The sequence below is a fragment of the Oreochromis niloticus genome, linkage group LG23 (genome assembly GCF_001858045.2).
Source record: "Oreochromis niloticus isolate F11D_XX linkage group LG23, O_niloticus_UMD_NMBU, whole genome shotgun sequence".
In the NCBI taxonomy this organism is placed as follows: domain Eukaryota; kingdom Metazoa; phylum Chordata; class Actinopteri; order Cichliformes; family Cichlidae; genus Oreochromis; species Oreochromis niloticus.
In genome coordinates this window covers 40,563,315-40,583,977 of record NC_031986.2, presented here as the reverse complement: position 1 = coordinate 40,583,977, position 20,663 = coordinate 40,563,315, and the positions used below count along the sequence as shown (strand labels likewise).

Here is a 20,663-nt window from a genome sequence, read left to right as displayed (position 1 = left end):
GGTCCAGTTTCATCTAAATGTCATTAGGGCCTCAGAATTCCTTCTAGCAAAACACAAATTCACTTCACTTTGCAATGTCCTGTAGTCATCATAAAATCCCCATTCACAATCCTTCAAAGCAACATGTATGGCTGCTTTGTATCCACCAATGTTTTTCCCTGTATGAACTAAAATAAAATCCTACACAATATAAACTAAAAACAAAACATGCACTATTACAGCTATAACATGATTTTATATGTAAAGGCAGCTTCAATCTTTAAATATATCATTATATCAGAGACAGAAGGATGTCTTTGTGTTATTTGTAAATGTAAATGATGTGGCTTTCAACCACACAAGGAAAGGATTTATTTGGGCTTTCTCCATATTACTGTAGGGTCTTATATGTATAAATGTATACAATATAATGCAATGTCAGATGAATAACAACCTATAACATTATTTGTTTACCAAAAATTATCTCAAATGCAAAAGCACTGAGAAAAATTAAGTAATCCTGTGATTCATTAGCTTGTAGAATCACCTTTAGAAGTAGGGGTGGGTTTTAATAATCGATTCATCGATTAAAATCGATTCTGGCTTGAATAATGTGAAATCGATTCATTAAAATCCTGAATCGATTTTTTAATATAAATTTATTTTGCCCGAAACGCCAGAATCTCAGGTGAAACCTCACAAAATTTCAACAACCACCAAACAGCTAAGACAGTAAATGAGAGCAGGTACACGGATTCTGCACAAGGACGTAAACACACAGCGCGGACCCGCAGATCAGAATCAGTGAGATGTCGCCTTTCTCACCCGATGGGCGCTGCAGCTTTAAGCGCGTTCCCGCAGACGGCAATCACTTTCTGGCACAACAACTGCACGGACACGGTCGGGGCTGAAAGCCGACAGCTCGCTGATTCTGATGTTTCGGCGGTCCGTGCTTTGTGTTCACGCCTTTTTTGCGCTGATTCTAAAGCTGTTAGTTTTATCTCTCTCCAAACAATATTGACTGAACCAGCAGCAAAAGAAGATCCAAACTACGCTTCACGTGAATTCCCTCTGACTTTTACAGTTTTGCTTCACCCACGATAAAATCTCACTTCATGCACAGCTCTCTCTCTCTCTCGCTCTCTCTGTACTGTTTTCTGCATTATTCGCTTGCTTGTTACGCACAACTCTACTGTTGTTTACAGCGCTGTCGGCCGCTGTTTTTTTTTTTTTCGTTTTACATACTTCCGAAAAGAAAACCTAATTTCTGCCATTCAATACTGAACAAATTTAAACTTTTTAAAATTATGCAAAATGCAAAACGCTTAGCCGTGTCTCTAATAAAACCGCTGTAACGTCAGAGGTAACGTTCATATGTTGATTAATGGTTTTCTTTCGTTTTTGATGTACTGCAGAATATTTTTATAAAATCCCAGGCCAGGAAAACCACCTTCATGTTTTTCTGTTTTATCTTCAGCTACTTTGACACAAAGGCATCTGCTGTGACGCTTACACCTTTGATAAAGTCTGAATTATAATATTTCTGACTGTCAAAATTTCCCAGATTCAAATCGAATTTAATCGAATCAAATTGAATCAAATCGTGGATCAAATCGATTCGGGACCTTGTGAATCGGAAATGAATCGATTCTAGAAATCAGTGACGATACCCAGCCCTATTTAGAAGCAATAACTTGTCTGTATGACTTTGTCTTTTACATTCAAAAAGTTATGAGCACAGTGGTTCACAGAAATTCCCATGGACCTCACCCATGATCGAATCTTCACTCTAATCAAAATGCAAGAGAATGTCATGTATTTGAGTGAAATTTTTATTTAAAAAAATATTAAAAATACAGCCTGTTGGATATATATTGCAAATGCTATCCATATGATAAATTGTATGTGTGACTCAGCTGACACTGGGAGATAAACAATACAAAGGCAGTAAATTTAGGTCAAAGTAATGAGTAGTATCACAAACTAACCATCTCTTATTACCAGCTTCAATTACATTTTTGATTTTTAAATAAACTAATTTAGATAAATATATAACTGTACAGACTTGTTCATGCTTTCAGTCTCTTTGCAGTACCTTCAGGCCCACCAGGGGGACATAGCCCACACTTTTGAAATTACAGTTTTTCTCAGTTGCTTTGGTGCATTTCTCACAACAGAATTAAACTTTGCACAATAGTTAGTTCAACCTCCACAACATGTAGTCGTTTTGGCACAACCTTGTGGCAGTTTCATGTTCATTTCGTCCAAAGGCAAATGCCTTTGGACATGAAGCAGTTGAGTAAGTACAAATATCTAAAGAATGGTCACTTTTGACTTGCTATTCATCACTATCTCCTTGCTTCTATCATGAATGTCACAATTATTTATACTTGTACCGGCTGAATAGTCATTGTCCATACAACTAATAGTCTTCATGTCATTGCTTGTGTCAGTGCACTCAAAATTGTTGAACATCTTGTCAAACAATTTGTACACCCATTTTGAAAACCCTATTTTTAAGGAGTTTCCATGAAAATCTCCATAAATTACTTTTCTCAGGTGAACCTTATCTCACACTAATGAAAATTGGTGTGTGTTACTTTTACTTGCAACCAATGAAAAGCCTCTTCTACCCAGTCATAGGTGAATCGCGTTACAGTATCCCCTACTCTACAAGTATATATATAATGTAAACCAACAGACAGGATTGGCATGAGGTGCATACTGAATCTACAAAAGCTTGTGATGACATCACAGCAGAGTCCTGCAGAGGGTGGATTCGCCACTCCAGGAGATACTTTCCTCGCTGCATTGCGAGGGATAACATCTGTTGTGATGTAGATGAAAATATGTGGCCAGACAGACAGGAACGTCTGGATGTGCCAGAATGATTTACTGTACTGTTACATGTGCTGTTTATTGTTCACATTAGTGCACAGCTCTACCAAATGGGTGATTTTATGTTTACATGTATTCTACAGTGAACAAGTGACTGTAGCATATTTTTCTTTTGCACAATTCTGTAGGATTACAAACACTTCTACACAATGGAAATGTGAAACGTACGTATTCAGTGTCTCAGTTACTCCCAAGACTCCCATAACATCTACAGTGACTTCACTGCACATTTCAGATGGCTGTACAGGTAGGCCATAGTGCTGTCGTCAGCATTTTCAGGTGTCACCAATTGTTTTTGCAATGGGAAACACTGAAATTATAAACTGTCATAGTGGAAACATGACAATGCCATTTGACTATCTTGTTCATACAGATGGTGTCAAGACTTTTCATTTTGATGGCACTGGCAGTTTCATTGACATGGATACTTGCTTTTGCGGTATGGATAATCAATTCTGTGCATGTGACGTGCTTTTGCAGGCTATCCACTAGGTTTTGCAGTTTGCACTAATTGTTTTGGGAAATGCACTAACTGCTGTGCAAATGTTGATGGTGTTCTGAGAAACGCACCAAAGCGACTGAGAAAAACTGTAAAGCAGTAATCTGATGATTTGTGGTCTGGGATGAAGCCAAATTATTAGACTAAGTTATACTAACATTAAAAGAGTTCAAAATATAATAACACACTATATGTCACATAAATAGAAATAATGCAACATAGTAACATACACTGAAATAAGAGGTGTACCACAACTCTTATTGGACACGCCTTATTTTTCATGATTACATGAAAGTATAATGTATGTTTGTTTTTTGTTTGTTTGTTTGTTTGTTTTTATAAAATTTTAAAAATTATTCCTGGATTGCAACTAACAATGTTTTGATTTGATTTGCAAACAAAATGTTTTGAGCTGGAAAAAAATTAACTAAATCTAATGAACTAATCAACTATGTGGTCAAAAGCCACTGAGCTATAATTGATCATTAATTTATAATCCAGATAATTTTTTATTTTTATTTCAAATGTTTGTTGTTTTTTCTTAAAAAGCTGATTTTTGGTTGCAGTCTAGGCTTGGAAGTAGGAGGCTCCTGCAGGACACTGGTGGTCAGAGGCTATGCTTCACCACAATGACAAAAATAAAAATGAATAAATAAAGACACAAATACAAAGATTTTAAGTAATTCTTTCTGGTATTTTTCAAATTGAGTCTTTTTTTTTCTCCAAATGTTTAGATCTCCCATTAGTCAATTTTGGTGAGCATATGAAACTACAACCTCAGATTTTTTGTCTTATTTGAGTAACTGTTCCCTTCCTACCCACTCAGCAGTCTGACCATTCCCCTCTAAACTCTCGCATCCGGTGCTGCTCTAAATTGGATCATGAAAAACACTTTAGATGGTTGAGTTGGAAAATACCAGTTTCTGAAATACTCAGACCAGCCTGTCTGGCGCCAAAAACCATGTCACATTCAAGTTCACTCAAACCACTTTTATTCTAAAATTGTATGGTCAGTTTGAACTTGAGTGAGTCTTATTGTCAACATGCTCAAATGCCATCTGATTAGCAAATTAGATATTTTGTTAACAAACAGATGAACAAATGTATCTAATAAGAAAATTAAAAAATTTTATTTCACTTTTTTACAAGTGAATTTAATATTATGTATGTAAATATATGTATACGTATGTAGTCTTAATGTTTCTTTAACTGCAACAATGTAAAAAAGAAAACCACCTCATGGTGGCACTAGAGGTAAAACATTACCAAGTTCAAAATGGTTATTCCAGTCATGAGGATTTAAACAGTCATCCATGTTACTTAAATTATCCTTGTATGAGACATGATAGACATAAGATGGTTAAACATGTTTACTAAAAGGCCAAAGTCCCCTGTTTTTGTTTATATAACTAAATAGCACGTTGAATCATTTATCTATCCATGAAGAATGTAAACAGAACATCTCATACTACGCAAATTATACAAACCTCTGTTCCAAAAAGTGAGAAATATGTGTAAAATGTAAATAAAAAACGAATACAATGATTTGCAGTTGTGACAAGCCTATTTTTTATTGATACTACAAAACAGATACTCTATCAAATGTTTAAACTGAAAAAAAAATATGAGAGCTTTTTGAATTTTATGGCAGCAAAAAGTTGGAGCATTGCCATGTTTACCACTGTGTAGCATCTCCTCTTTTAACAAGTATCCATAAAAATCTGACATCTGAGGAGACCAGCTGCTCCACTTTTGTGGGAGAAATGCTATCCCATTCTTGTTGTTGTCATGTTTTTCTTTTCATGATGCTCCAAATGTTTTCAATTAGTGAAAGGCCTGGACTGCAGGCAGGCCAGTTCAGTCTTTTCTACTGCCAAGCCATGCTGTTGTAATAGACGCTGTATGCTATTTAGCATTCTCCTGCTGAAATATGCGAAGCTTTCCCTGAAAGACATTCTCAGGATGGGAGCATATGTTGCTCTAAAACCTATATATCTATACCGTTTATTGGTAATGTTACTAATAGCTAAAGAACGTAATCCACTTTACCTCAGTCCATTTTAAATTAGCTTTGCCCCAGAAAGGATGGCAGCGTTTATGGGTCATGGATCGGATATTGCTTCCTCTTTGCTTTAACATGCATTTGTAGATGGCCCAGTGACCCATGTTTTTAAATATTGATTACCGGAAGTGCTCCTGAGTCCAATTATTCCTACGTTTTCAATGATCTAGTGTGAATAAAATGTAGGATTTTGTGTTTTTCAGATAATTGCATTTGGTTTTATTTACATTTTACACACCCTCCCAATTTATTTGCAGCTGGGGTTGTATAATAATTGAAAGGTGCCAGTTAAAACATGTGAAAACTGACCAGTGAACCAAATTAGAAGAAGCTGATCTACAGGTATAATATGAATACATGGGGACTCAAAGGAAGTGGCAGCCTACAAAAACATTAGTACAGTGTATTTCTGTGTAGTCTCTGTGTAGTTTTATATTAAAACACAATTTTGCCTTTGTACAGATGCAATTTGCCTGGTTTGTAACACTGGTATGAATATCTTAAAGCACTAATCACCATTAAGTTTATCTTAGTGTATTTTATTTTTACATCAATACAGCATAGATTTTACCTCAGCTTGTTTTAAAATAAAATGTTTTTACAAATATCTGTTTTTTGCTCAATTCATAATATTATCCTAGGCTATCACAGTATATTAAAAACATGTACAAATAAGCTCCCCTAAATAGTTTTAAATTCAGCTTCATTTGAGGTAATGAAAGTTAGTGTCTGATATATCATTCTTGTCGAAAGAAAACAGGGAGTCCCAAGTACTGAGAAAATGCAGTGGGAAAGCATTAAAAGCAAAAATCATACACCTTTGATATACTTTATTATTTATTTATTTAGAGCATGCAAAGTGTAGTACCATATTAGCACATGCCACATCTAATAAAACTGAATACAGAAAAAGATGCTTTAAAAAGTAATCACAATAACACTTTTTTTTTTTTACCAACTGATGTTATGTTTTTGTTAATTATTGTTTTTTTGGGGGGGGGTTTGTCTTTTTACAGAGATTGGGATAAGTATTTTTGGGATTGAATCTTATTCTAATCTCACTGAAGAGCTATCTTCTTCAGTGATGCAAATATTGTGACATGATCCATCACGCATTAGACGTATTAGTATTTCCCATTATCATTGATTATGGAATCGATCCATTCTTTGTAGGTGGGTATCTTAGTATACCTATGGATTGATGAAGCACTGGGATTTGGGCTACTGCTGGTGGACACCACCCCATATGCCTTTCCATCTCCACAGACTAATGGACCACCAGAGTCTCCCTGAAAAGCATTAATACATGTGCTGATTAGACCACAGAAACAAAAAAGTGATCGTTTCTGACTAAAAGTTTAATTTTTTCTAGTGATGTCAGCGTTAACCTCCTTAAAATGACGTTAACGCCATAACCGCATTAACACGGCAAATCTCCATTAGCTCTGTTAACTTGCTAACGGAGATTTGCCGTGTTAATGCGGGTATTGCGTTAACGTCATTTTAAGGACATTAACGCTGACAACACCTATTTTTTCATGCTAAGTTACAAAAAAAGTTACATAAAGTTACAAAAAAGTTACAAAAAAAGTACGTACTCTGCCTGGTCCAGTCTCGCCCTTAGAGCAGTAAAACTTTTCCTTAGCACACCTCTCATCATCAGTCAGGGTTACATTAGCTTCTAGGAGTTTCAGAGACATATGGCTTTCTTCTTTTGTTCTTCCCCAGCCAGAGACGACACATGATTGTGGGAGAGAGCCATCACCATGGTCTGCGAGAGCAATGGACTTCACTTTATTGTTAAATTCTGCCTTGGACTTTAACTTAAGGAAAGAGCAGAGATTAAAAAAGGGTTTATTAGATATTAGAATTATAGCATTTTGATGCTTATCTAAATTAAATCATTACAGTAATGAATCATTATTACTTATGGCATGTTATTAACTACAAATGAATGCTTCTCCTACCTTAAGGACCATTATGTCATTTTCAAAATTATTTTCATCGTAGTCATTATGCGGAAAGGCTTTCTCCACATGCACGTGTTGTACACCATTCTTATGATGATAATTATGAAGACCCAGGAATATTTCGTACGTCCTGAAATACAATAAGAGCAAAACTGTTAAGTGACAATAAAGAGATTATTTATTTATCTACTGTGTTCAATAAAATAAACATATATGGAGCCATCATAAAACATATTTCCCAGTTTCAAGACTTATCTCATTAGGGGCATTAGAATCCCTGGTAGTTAAACATAAAGTGTGTTTAACCTACTCAGCTTGGCAGTGGGCTGCAGTCAACACAAAATTCTCATTCAGAAGGAAGCCACCACAGTGTGCTGTATGACCATTTGCCTTGTTTTGCTGTAAAAGCACCATGTACGGTCTGCTATGTGGCACGGTCTCATGGCCACCGATGATTTCCCCTGCGTGGACTGAAAAAAAATCCAATACTTTATAAAACAAAAACATACTGTCTTATAGTTCAGACATGATGCAATACATAATGGATGCTTTGATGAAGGCACGCTACTGGGGAAGCCCCTGAATGTGTTTATAAAACTCTGTGAAGACAGAACTTCAGGGTTAGATGATCATGACTGCTCCAATGTGTCTTCACCAGTTCTGCTTCATAACCAGTGGTATTCCATAATATTTATCTGTATGCTATAAATTTATTTATTCATCATATAACTTATTCTAGGCAATTACTTCTGCACAGAGGCAAAGCAGGTTTCTTCATGAATTACATAATATAATACGTCTATCTGTGTGGTGAGAAGAATCTTACCTTGATCATGAAGAATCAGCACAACAGTGAGTATTGCCAGGTTACAGTGGGCGAACATGATGAGACAAAAGGCAGGCTGAGATCCTGAAGAGCAGTGGAACACATCACTGACAGCTTCACTCTTTAAATACTTCATTACATTCGAGACAGAAGGACGTCCTTGTATTATTTGCATATGCAAATGATGTGGCCTTCAACCACATAAGGAACACCTCCACAGCCTGACAAAAACTCTTATTTTCATAGTATTCATAGTATTACATTACGTATATATTTAGATTACCAGTTAGCACTTCAGGCTTAATGCTTGTCATAGCACAATGAAGGAAATATCTTTGTAATATTATAAGTTAGTAAATGAACTGATTGTGAGACACGCATAATTCATTTGGCTATAAATTAGAATAGAATAGAATAGAATAGAATAGCCTTTATTGTCATTGTACAGGGTACAACGAAATTGGAGTGCCACTCCCTTGGTGCAAAAATACAATAATAAATATAATTGTAAAATATAAAAGGTACATTAAAACAAACAATAGTAAGTACAATATATACAGGATAGCACAATATATACAGGATAGCAGCATTAATATAATGACAGTAAGAATAGCAGCATAATAATTGACGGTGACAGTATGGTGTAGCTAAGCAGTTTCATTTGTTTTTGTGCTTATTTACTATGGTGATGGCTCTGGGAAAGAAGCTATCCCTGAATCTGTTTGTCTTGGTTTTATGTGACCTGTACCGTCGGCCTGATGGTAATAGTTCAAACAGTTGATTGCTGGGGTGAGAATGGTCCTTGATGATATTGCCAGCTCTGCTGAGGTACCGAGAGTTTGCAATGACCTCCAGGCTGGGCAGAGAGCAGTCAGTGATCTTCTGGGCTGTGTTGATGACCCTCTGCAGTGCTTTCCTGTCTGCAGCTGAGCACCCTGCATACCATGTTGTTATGCTGTATGTTAGGATGCTCTCTATGGTGGCTCTGTAGAATGTCACCAGCAGCCTCTCCTCCAGGTTGTTCCTCCTGAGCACTCTCAGAAAGTGGAGACGCTGCTGGGCCTTTTTTACCACCGCCGTGGTATTTGCAGTCCAGGAGAGATCATCAGAGATCTGCACGCCCAGGAACCTCATCTTGAATTACTTCAAGATTTTAAAAAAATGCTTCAGTAAAAATCTCTCTCTCTCTCTCTCTCTCTCTCTCTCTATATATATATATATATATATATATATAGGTAGTAGTTGTTTTTTGGCATAAACAGATTGTGGTGAAAGGCCAACTGCTGGCATTATCTGGCAAGTCAGAAACAACCTAACCTGCAAATAGGGTGCTCTTTGTCTTATGTGGCCATCAGTGGTTATGCGTGCAACTGGAAAAACAGCTGAGCTGATAAAAGCGATGCAGACTTTTGAGGTAAGTAAGATCTTTTCTGATAAATTGTCAAAAGTGGGATGTCTGTTTAGTTCATGGCATGAGCGTGCGACTGTATGCCACTAAGGCCAAATTCAGCAGCCTGGGTTCGACTTCAGCCCATAGCCATTTGCCACAAATCTTCCGATTCTAGTGCTTTACTGCTACTCTCCGCTGTATTATCTAATAAAGACAAAAACCTAATAAAGACAAAAACATTTAAAAAAAGAAAACTGAAAGTGTTCTTGCAACAACAGCTTGTGCTCCAACAATTATATCACATATTATTAAGAAAGATTTAAATAGTTAGGGTGAAAATATAAGTGATGCAGCAGTGTGAAAGAAGCAAGTAATGATGTCAGGAGTGTGTAAAACTATACATTACTATCAGCTAGGTAAAGATACTTTGTCCTTCAAGCTGTTCTTATCTTTGCACAAGACAAGCATAGTTTACTATATACTGAATTTACTATAGTCATTGTTTAAATGATTGTTTATGAGAATGAATTGTTAATGTGAATGCAAATCTGATACGACTCTCTGTAAGGTCTGGGTTCCAAGAATTGTTTTCAAGAAAGCAGTTATGAACAGATCTATGCCATGAAAACTTTCAGTCCACAGATCTACCAACATATACAATAATAGATTACCATGTACTTTCATAATGATGAAGACGAATAGTCACTTCACACTAGTAAAACCAGCAGTCACTATAAGAAAGAATCAGTGTGAGTTTTACTAAATACAGAAGTGCTGAAGATCAAAACTTGACCTTATTCTGTTCACCTAATGATAATGATAGAAAGCATTAGGTAATATAATTAGCACACTTGATATCGTTACGTTCCCAAGAATAAGGCTAAGGGATGAGGGGAGTGACAATGGTACGATTGGGAAAAGAGAAAGCCAAAGAGAGTAAATTGTGAAAAACTATGTTTTATTAAAAAAGGACTCATCTCAAACAGATGGCAACACAGCTATTTCAACTAAACAAAAGTCATCTGCAAAGTAAAATATCCTAAGGAAAAGACAAAGGAGATGGTTAACCAAACTAAAGGCATACTTTTGCTGCCAGCAGACATCAGCTACTCAGTATCAGCTAAAAGAAAACACATCTCATAGTTAACGCAAGTAGACCACAACACTAACACTCTCCACCCAAGACTGGTCCACACACCAACTGAGCAGCGCTTCACTAGCTTATATACTGCTGGGTGGCTGACTGCTGAATGACGGCAGTGCACTGTCTCGTCAGGAGAGATGGATGAGATATGACACACCCACGCAGCACACTGACCTGCTAAAGCAGTAACATTATATTATGAATTATCCAGTTGTTTCATTTTGAAACAAAGTGCCTATTAACTGCTGTCTGTCTCAAGTGACGTGGTACTGCTTATATTGCCTAAAGTATTTTCAAACAGTACTTGTAAGCCCATTTCCTGGTGACCTGAAATATTGTTTTGACTTGCTGTGAACAGTCACCTAATAGGATTTTAAGAGTGTATCCATAAAAACTCAATATTCAGATAGACTACACATTTTTGTATATTTTTAATCTAAACAGCAAGGCAAAGCAACAGACATGGCACCCAAAATTCTGCAAATTCTGTCTGTTACATGAGCTATTTATTTAAGAATAATAAAGGCCTTATATTTTTTGATAGGATATGATTACATATTTATTGGGGAGAATATGCACCTGACTCAAATGATCAGTTACTTCTCAGTTTCAGTTACTATTTTTTGTTTCAGGTTTTTAAAAAGTAATCAACCAAAACAAAAATTTTTGAAAAATAGCATATTTTTTACTACCACTCTACACTTGCTACTCCGGAGGTCTATTTTAAACCTTCAGTTTTTCTACTCATTTATCTGTTTATGTATGTGAAGTAATGCGTTCATCCATCCCATTCTCTTCTTTGGCTTGTGTATGGTTTTAATTTTTTTTAAATATTAAAGTCTCCTCTATTTTTGCCCATTATAATTTTTTTTGATTGTTTTTGATGCAGATTGTTCTATGATTCATTTGAACTTCAGTTCATATCTCAGTCTTGTGTAACTGATTGAAATGTTCCTGCATCTATCAATGTGCCTGCAATTTGCAGAAAGCAGAGATTACTATCATAAACCATTTCCTCTGCATGATTATGTAAAATCTCAGTATTTCACACGCAAATTTTTTTCAGTCTTTGAGGTGCTATTACATGTTTTACTCTTTTTTTTCTTTGACGTAAAAGCGCTTGAACAGTTGCACCTTTTCTCAGACTCAGTTCGGTTTAAAATGTAACAATGGATACTGCATTAAATGTGGTAAGAATCAAGTAATTTCAGAAGGCTTATATTGGTGCAGGAAAATCCTTTTGCAGCACATAGTGCTCAAAGTGAAAGGGCACACACATTTCGGTCATTGGCTCTTCTGCTAAGCATTGACAACAAAACAGGGAGACCTATATGATGTAGCGTATTTTCGACTTGCTACATAGTCATAAAGAGAAAATTATGCAAATGATTTTCTGCCCAAGACGATTTATTCTCAGTGAACCAAGTCATTTTTCATTTTGTAGGTATGCCGTGGCAACCTACAAAATAAAAATGTGCCCAAATGCTGACTATGCTAAAGTGATCACTTTTCTGATGCATTATCTTTTTGCGGCTTTTTATCATTTTATCGCCACTGTACTCCAATCAGAGAAAAATAACTATGCGGGAAAGAAGCCTTTCTGCACGCATCGCTGTGATGAAGAGAGATATGCTGTGAAACGTTCGTCACAGAGCTCCTCAGCTCTGTAACGAGCTGGGGATGATAAAAGATAAACAAGAAGTCGTGCACAAACTTTCAGAATTTTGATGGTGGTTAAAACCTACTTTACACTGGTTTCACTACCAGCCAGTAAAAGAAAGAATCCCCTGAAAATGAGGTGAATAGGAAACTACAGTACCGCAAGAAGCAAAGAGTCAAAGCAAGCAGAAATAAATTGACAGCTCTTTAGAATTCATGCATCAGGTATCAGGCATGCAGTGTCCAGGTTCTTGTATTCAGAAAAGATTTGAACATTAAGATGGACAGGAGGAAGGCATAAGAAAAAAAGAGAAAGAAAGAAATATACAGGGCAGACATGAATTGAAAACACTGGCAAAAGCGCACTCATAGACTGTTTACATTGTTGTAGCTTGTGTTCTGTGAAATCAGTGCAGGTATGAAGGGTTTCTGAAAGGTTTCTCCAAACCATTTGAGCAATTGAAATAATGCTGGACTTTTTTTTCCTTTTAATGTTTCTAGTAATATTTGTATCCGCTATAACAGGCACATTCCAGGCAATCCAGGTAGGTATGTTACTGGTTATCTTTCAAGGGTACATGGATGGAAAGTGGTAGAACAGGTACTCAGATTTGTACTCTTGTCACAAAATATTTAGTTTTTGTTTATTTTTGTTGTTATTGTTTTTTTTGTTTTTGTTTTTTTTAAAAATCTGAATAACCTTGCTTGCACATTAGCAAATACATTTGTTCTGGCCTATTATTCCTTATGCAAAGTGTAAAACTATGTATTCTGCATGAACAGAATGTTTTCGGACTATGACATAAGTTATAGTTTTATTTAGATATTTCCGTAGCCCTACATTTTAATGTCACTGCTATATACTGCACAGTGATTTCTATAGTAAATACCTTATTTGAACAAATATATTTCCTCCAGTGGCATTCCATCAGAACAAAACAGAAAATCAATAAATTTTTTGGACATCAGTTCAAATGTAAGCGAAAACATCCCTCTCCTTTCGTCTCAAAGAACGTCCTGTCATAAAGTTTCTGGCCTGTTTGTGTCCATTCATTAACCTCATAGGACCTGGCTGGATCACATTTTTGGGTAGTCCAGACCAAAATACAAAGTTTTGCTGTACAAGGGTCTGATATCTACTTACGAGGACATTTCCATCTTTCTCTCATCTTTCTCAGAAACAAATATTAGGTAAAAAACAAACAAACAAAAAAACCCATCTAATTCTTTGTTTTTACATTCATTAGGTCTCAATCTGTCCAAATAGCAAAGAGAAATTAAAAATGCATGCCATGAATAGGTTCGGGTCTTAGGAGGTTAAACTGCTGCCATCTTGTGGTTACATTTGGCTAATGTGAAAATATGCAGGATTAAATCTGCTTCACTACAGCCAGGGTTCTTGTAATAATAATAATAATAATAATAATGATAATAATAGCATATAGCAATTATTTAACTCGTAGTATATTGCTATTCAAAGGCTTTGATGGAAACTGCCGGGACTGTCCAGCATTTTTTTGTTGTTGTTGTTTGGGGGGTTTTTTGTTTTTGTTTTACAGGAATAGACCAGACCGCGTGTAAACTCATAACCTCTTCACCAGCTCCATGCTCCAGTTCAACAAACCCTCAGCTGCCCATTGTTCTTTCTGTCTACTCTGATCCCTGAGGTAAGAAAGCTGCTTTTCATTGCTCCGACCTCAGTGGATGCGTCCTGTTCTGTAGGTGGTGCTTCAGCACCCTCTAGTGGGTGAGCGAGGTCATGCAAGAGCATGAAGCCTTTACAAATAAAAACATAAATACATGAATACAACGACTTTACATACTTTTCTCTGGTATTTTTCACATATTAACCCATGGATGGATGGATATTAATTTTTTTATTAATATTATATTATATTTCCTGTGAGCCAGTACTAAAATGAAAAATAAGTATATAGTACATATTTTATGTACATTTTCTTTGATATATATAATTTCACAGAGAGATATTTTATATTATATTATATTAAAGCATGTTTTTTTAAATAAAGAAAACATGTCCCCATGTCTATGGTATAATCAATTTAAGATCATTTATGTGCATATGCCGTGATCTACTGCTCTAGTCTAATCTGCATTACACTTTATGGCAGGAAGAAACTGGAGGATCAGAATCAGAAAACTTTAATAATCCCTAAGGTACCTATGTGGGTTACAGTTGCTCCAAGACAGTAACAGCAACAGACTAAACTAATTAAATAATACAATGCATTACAAAGTTTACAAACTTAAGAAACAGCACTAATATATAGAAGCACTCAATTATAAATACCAAGAATATTACAGATGTGAAATATAAATGAATGACATTTAACTCTAACATGTGAACTTTGTCATTTGTTATTTTACTGTAGAGTGTGTGCAAAACTAGATGGAGTGAGATACACAACGATTAATTTAGTCATAATGTATACTAGTAGTTAGGGCCATGCGAACTTCGATTTGAACTTCAGCAGATCATCTTGACTATGTTTAGATTCCTAATGCATTGAGTTGCTGATGGCTGATTAGATGTTTGCATAAATGAATAGTTGAACAATTGTGCTCAAAGTGGTCAGTGAGTGTACATGTTCATAAAATGTGCTTAAAAGAGAAAAACCTGATTGCCCTAAAGGCAAGCTGAAATGATCACCAAATTCTTATGTACATTCTCAGTGTTACATAGGTCATATGAGACATCATGGATATACAAAGTGTTGGATGTGTTTATTTGAACAGCCAGTGTACTGTACCTCATATCAGGTCATTTAATGATATGTCATCAAATGAACAATGTAACCTGAGTAATTTTTTTCAGATCCCAACCCGATGTCTCCATTTAACATTGTGCTTTTGTGATTCTGTTCCTGTTTGTTTCACTTGTAATGCATGCTTTAGCTTACATGTTTAACATCAAGTGCCTTTACAATGTATTTCCTGATTTTTGTTCATATATCTAGGAAATATATATGTTTACATTGACTTAAAATATGCTGCATAATCATGTAAGATATGTTTTGTTTGCATTGCTATTATGAAAATAAGACATCAAAGAAAAACAGTGAAAGAACAACAGTTTATTGTCTCATTAAATGTTACAAACAAGCATATCGTTATGGGTTCTCTTTGAATCTACTCTAAAAGAAAGGCAAAGCAATAATTAATTATTGCTGTTTTTAAGAACATGAAATGCAGTGTAAGTATATTAGATCACAATGATATTGTCTGTTAGGCAGTCTCAGTTCAGTGGAATCAGTCTAAATATTGATATCTCAGTCATCAGATCTCTAAGTGATCTGAGGTTTAAATGTATTATGACTTTCACTTATGTTTTAGTATGCAGTCAATCCAGTCTCTGTATTCAGGTATCATAGTATAACCGTTGGTGTTTTGCTGGTTGCCAGACACCACCCCATACGCCTTTCCACATTCACAGACTAACGGGCCACCAGAGTCTCCCTGGAAGTACAAGCACAGTATGTAGTTATTGTGATCATAAGTGAACAATGAGCTAATTATCAATGCTGATCAAACAGTTTCTTTTTTCATTCTTGTTACAAGATGCAAAATCTACTTACTTTGCCTGGTCCAGTTCTACCTTTAGAGCAGTACTTTTTTTCCTTAGCACAAAACTCAATGTCAGTCAGGTTCACATTGACTTCCCGGAGTACGTCAGATGGTTTACCATTCTCTGTGTTTCCCCAACCAAGGACTGCACATGATTTTGGGACAGAGCCAGTATCATCACGGCCTGCGAGAGCAATAGATGTCACATTCTCGTTGAACTTAACCTTGGGATGCAACTTCAAGAAAACGAGAGATAAGAAAATTTTAGTATCAATATATACAGTATATATACTAACAGCTGTTTGTTGATGACTGAGCATTTCCTAATATAATAAATGAAAGTTGATTATGACTCAAATTAATAATAATCTTTTTGTTAAATACAATTATTTTGGTCTTTATTTACCTTAAGAAGCATTATGTCATTCATTAAACAAGTTTTGTCATAGCCTTCGTGTGGAAAAGCATTTGTCTCATTAACAGTCACAGTCTGTACATTTTTGCGATCTTTGTAATCATGAAGTCCCAGAAAGACTTTGTACGATCTGCAAAAATAGGGGAAAAACATTTTGAAACAATAAAGATAATAATTTTTAGTATTGACAAAAGAAAAGATAAATACTTCATGAAACCTATATCGCAGTCAAAGGTTATGGCTTGAAGTTGTGTAACTTTAGCATTATTGTGATAACAAAATTTACTTGGCCACATAATTCATTTTAGATAAACATGAGTGGGTAAAACTCACCTGGCTTCGCAGTGGGCAGCAGTCATCACAAAATGCTCATTTACAAGGAAGCCATCACAGTATGCTATATTACCATTTGACTTTTTCAGCTCCAAAATCACCATGTACGGCCTGCTATGTGGTGCAACCTCATGGCCACCCACAATTTCTCCTGTATGAACTGGAGAGAAAAAGGTTTTCATATTCTATGCATCAAAATCTTAACTTCATGGACTCCGTTCTGACTTTGTATAAAAGTTTGCGCTATGAAAAGAGCCTTACCTTGATCATGAAGAGTCAGCACCAGTATCAGTGCCGTCAGTTTACAGTGGGTAAACATGGTGAGATCAAAGTCAAGGTGAGTTACTGAAGAGCAATGGGGCACTTCACTGACACCTCAGTCTTTAAATGCTTCCTTGTAGTAAAGGAGGAAGTGTTTGTGTTTTTGTACATGCAAATGATGAGGTGTCAAACCACATTTATAAAGAGATCATCTCCAACACGTCCAGAAGCTGAAAAAATGTAGCTTATTAAATGTAGCTCATTAATCTTAGTTGGAGTCTTTAAGAGACAGGCTTTGCTATAAATTGGTCCAAGATTCAAGTATATGACTTGATAGAGTTAACTCACAGTACGAACTCTATGAACAGTGTTAAAGAAAGAAGAAATTTTATAACATTTTGAATTTATAGCAAGAATGTTAAAACCATGGGGTAAAATGTTTTTTGGGGTTCATGATGAAAAAGAAATTTAAAAGAAAATTAAGAAGCTGATTAACTTAATATACTTTAAGAGTGACAACAGTGTAAATATGAAAAGTTATTGTTTGTTAGCATGACGTGTTAACTGGAAAGCTATGACTGTTGCAAGAGTTGCAAGAATTTGTGCACATGGCTTCAAGAAAGCATCTTTACACTATTCAGTGAGAACGTCTGACGAATTACTTGGAAGCAAACTATTTTCAGAATGTTGGGGGCGCGTGAAACAGGAAGCCAGCTGACATGTAGCACCAGTTACAGGTCAAGTCATCTGTCACCTTGCATTTTTGTAATACTTTAGAAGTCGGGCTGGTGTTTGACACTTACTCCATACCCTTCCTATTACCACTAAAATGTTTTTTTTTTTTAAAACATGCAGGGAGCAGATTAGTGAGCAGCTCAAAGTAAAGTCTGTAGATCAGGGGTCCCCAATCCCAGTCCACGAGGGCCGGTGTCCCTGCAGGTTTTAGATGTGTCCTTGATCCATCACAGCTGATTTAAATGGATAAATTACCTTCTCAACATGTCTTGAAGTTCTCCAGAGGCCTGGTAATGAGCTAATCATGTAATTCAGGTGTGTGGACCCAGGGTGAGATCTAAAACCTGCAGGGACACCGGCCCTCATGGACTGGGATTGGGGACCCCTGCTGTAGATAGACACCCATGTAGTTTGGGTATCTGACTATATGCCTACTGGACACCTCCAATGTAAAGTGTTTCTTGTGTGTCCAACTTGGCCAAAGCAAAGCAATCGTGATCTGAAAAATACCTCATCTGCCAAAAATGATGAAGCCAATGTTATATCATGTTATACAGCAATGTAGAAGTAGCAGGATAAATTCTTAAGTATACAGTGTTTTACTCAGACAGCCCTTCGCGGTATAATATGATACGCCAGTTGTACAATCACAAAGGACGTGTTTAGTTTGTATTACAATGATGAAAATAAGACATCAAGAACAAAGAGCAACAGTTTATTGTCTAATTATGTGTTACAAACATGTATAACATCGTCATCATTGTAATCAGCCTGAATATTGATATCTCAGTCATTAGATCTCTTGATAGTGATCAAGTGTTTCACTTGTGTTTCAGTATACGATCAATTCAGTCTCTATATAAGTATCTTAGTATAAGTGTGGACTGTTAGATCATTTGGGTTTGGCCTACTGGCAGACACCACCCATACGCCTTTCCAGCTTCACAGACTAATGGGGCACCAGAGTCTCCCTGAAGTACAAGCACAGAATGTAGCTTTTGTATTCTTAAATATCTAAAATTACAGTCTTTAAAATTACACAGGTGTATAAAATCAGTAACCACAACAATTTAATTTCTGCTCTTCCTGCTTGCTTGCTTGCTTGCTTGCACACAGGGCATAAAGGTTGCCAATAATTTGCTGACTCAACAACTGCAGAGTTTCTAACCTCCTCTTGCATAAACCTCAGCACAAAAATTGTGCACCAGGAACTTCATGGCATAGGTTTTCATGGCTCAGCAGCTGTAGGTAGTCTTTAGGTGGCCCAGTTCTTGTGTCATTATGTATGTATGAACTGCACACCCAAGTTACATTATCCCAAATACAAATCCCTCTAACCACCTTATTTATGAAATTATTTTAATGCTTTGATGCATCGCCTTTAACCCTTTAATTTTTTGTCACTTTTAAATCTGTTTTTTTCCCTTTGTAGCTCATTATCAATGATATTTGTGCTTTTGATGAATCAGTTGATGGATTCATTACCAGTTCCAGTTTTGTATATCTGGCTTGGTCACATACCTAGAAATGTTCTTGCATCTATCGTCCTTGTTTGTAATTTTCAGGGACTGTTATTGCTTGTGATAGAATACTATCACAATTTCCCCCAGCTGACTTGTGAAACTGCAGTGTATTCTTTCAGTGTTATCTGGGTTATCTTTCAGTGTATGAAGCTATTCCTGTCTGGGTATATCCTGTCTCTCTACAGAGCCATCATCTAGGCTTGCAAGAGTAATAGGTCTCACATGCTTGCTTTATACCTTTGCATTATATTATATCCTCTATGCATGAATGCCCTTATGTTCAGTAGATCATTTATGAAATTCTTTGCAATTTGGTGCTCATATGGAAATTGTTCCATGTTCCTTAACAAGCATTTCCGCATTCAGTGTATTTTATTACTTCTACACACATTGTGAACACCTGGTCGCAGGAGCTTGTCCCAGCTGTCATAGGGCGATAGGCACCTGGACAGGTCACCAGTCTGTCGCAGGGCTAACACACAGAGACAGACAACCACATTCACACCTTAGGTTACTTGATCAATTAACCTAACCCCAGTAACTGCATGTCTTTGGACTGTGGGAGGAAGCCAGAATACCCAGAGAGAACCCACACAAACACTAGGAGAACGTGCAAACTCACAGAAAGACCCCGGCCTGATGGTGGAACTGAACTCAGGACCTTCTTGCTGTGTGGTAACAGTGCTAAGCACTGTGCCACCGTGCAGCCTTAAACACCGTTTCCTGATTTTGCAGGAAAAATAAAATTAAGGTCATCTTGGAAAAGTACAGTGAAATGACAACAGTTTATTATTTGATAATGTGTTACAAACAAGCATATCATCCTGGATTCTCTTTGGATTGACTCTAAAACAGTGGTTCTTAACCTGGGTTCGATCGAACCCTAGGGGTTCGGTGAGTCGGTCGGCAGAGCCTCCGCCGTGACATGCACGGCTCATTTTGTGCACCAGTAAAAAACATATCTATGTCTTGGATTTGAAAAAATCACATTTTATTTTTCACTAAAGAGGGGTTCAGTGAATGCGCATATGAAACTGGTGGGGTTCGGTACCTCCAACAAGGTTAAGAACCACCGCTCTAAAAGAAAGACTAAGCAGTAATTTACTTATTTTTGATTTTAAGAGCATCTAAGATCAGCAGTTATCTAACATTTATACTTCTTTTAGACCATAACTAACATCGACCCTCAGGATTGTAGCTGGTAGGAAATAAAGCAGCTCTACCTTAGAGTGAAAGTATCACTTTTGTTAGGCAGTCTCACTTCAGTGGAAACATAACCACTCACTTATCAAATCACTTCTTTTTCATGGTGAAAACAAAAACTCACACGTAGAAGTTTATCAAATTTTGTGGTTTTCGCCATCACTCTGAGACAGGATGTTTG

The 20,663-nt window shown here is 36.4% G+C and overlaps 2 protein-coding genes across 2 annotated transcripts; both read right to left on the bottom strand.

Moving 5' to 3' along the window:
* Positions 1–6,439: 6,439 nt before the first annotated feature.
* Positions 6,440–8,367, bottom strand: LOC100691703 (granzyme E-like). The gene is made up of 5 exons (XM_003439675.4): positions 8,235–8,367; positions 7,719–7,878; positions 7,406–7,538; positions 7,037–7,261; positions 6,440–6,727 (listed from the first exon to the last, which is right to left on the bottom strand). The coding sequence occupies exons 1-5, from the start codon at positions 8,290–8,292 to the stop codon at positions 6,563–6,565; spliced, it is 741 nt and encodes a 246-aa protein (XP_003439723.1). The 5' UTR covers positions 8,293–8,367; the 3' UTR covers positions 6,440–6,562.
* Positions 8,368–15,687: 7,320 nt separating this feature from the next.
* LOC100691973 (mast cell protease 1A) lies at positions 15,688–17,905 on the bottom strand. Its single transcript, XM_003439676.5, has 5 exons — positions 17,022–17,905; positions 16,761–16,920; positions 16,419–16,557; positions 16,024–16,248; positions 15,688–15,904 (listed from the first exon to the last, which is right to left on the bottom strand). The coding sequence occupies exons 1-5, from the start codon at positions 17,077–17,079 to the stop codon at positions 15,767–15,769; spliced, it is 720 nt and encodes a 239-aa protein (XP_003439724.1). The 5' UTR covers positions 17,080–17,905; the 3' UTR covers positions 15,688–15,766.
* Between the last annotated feature and the right edge of the window lie 2,758 nt (positions 17,906–20,663).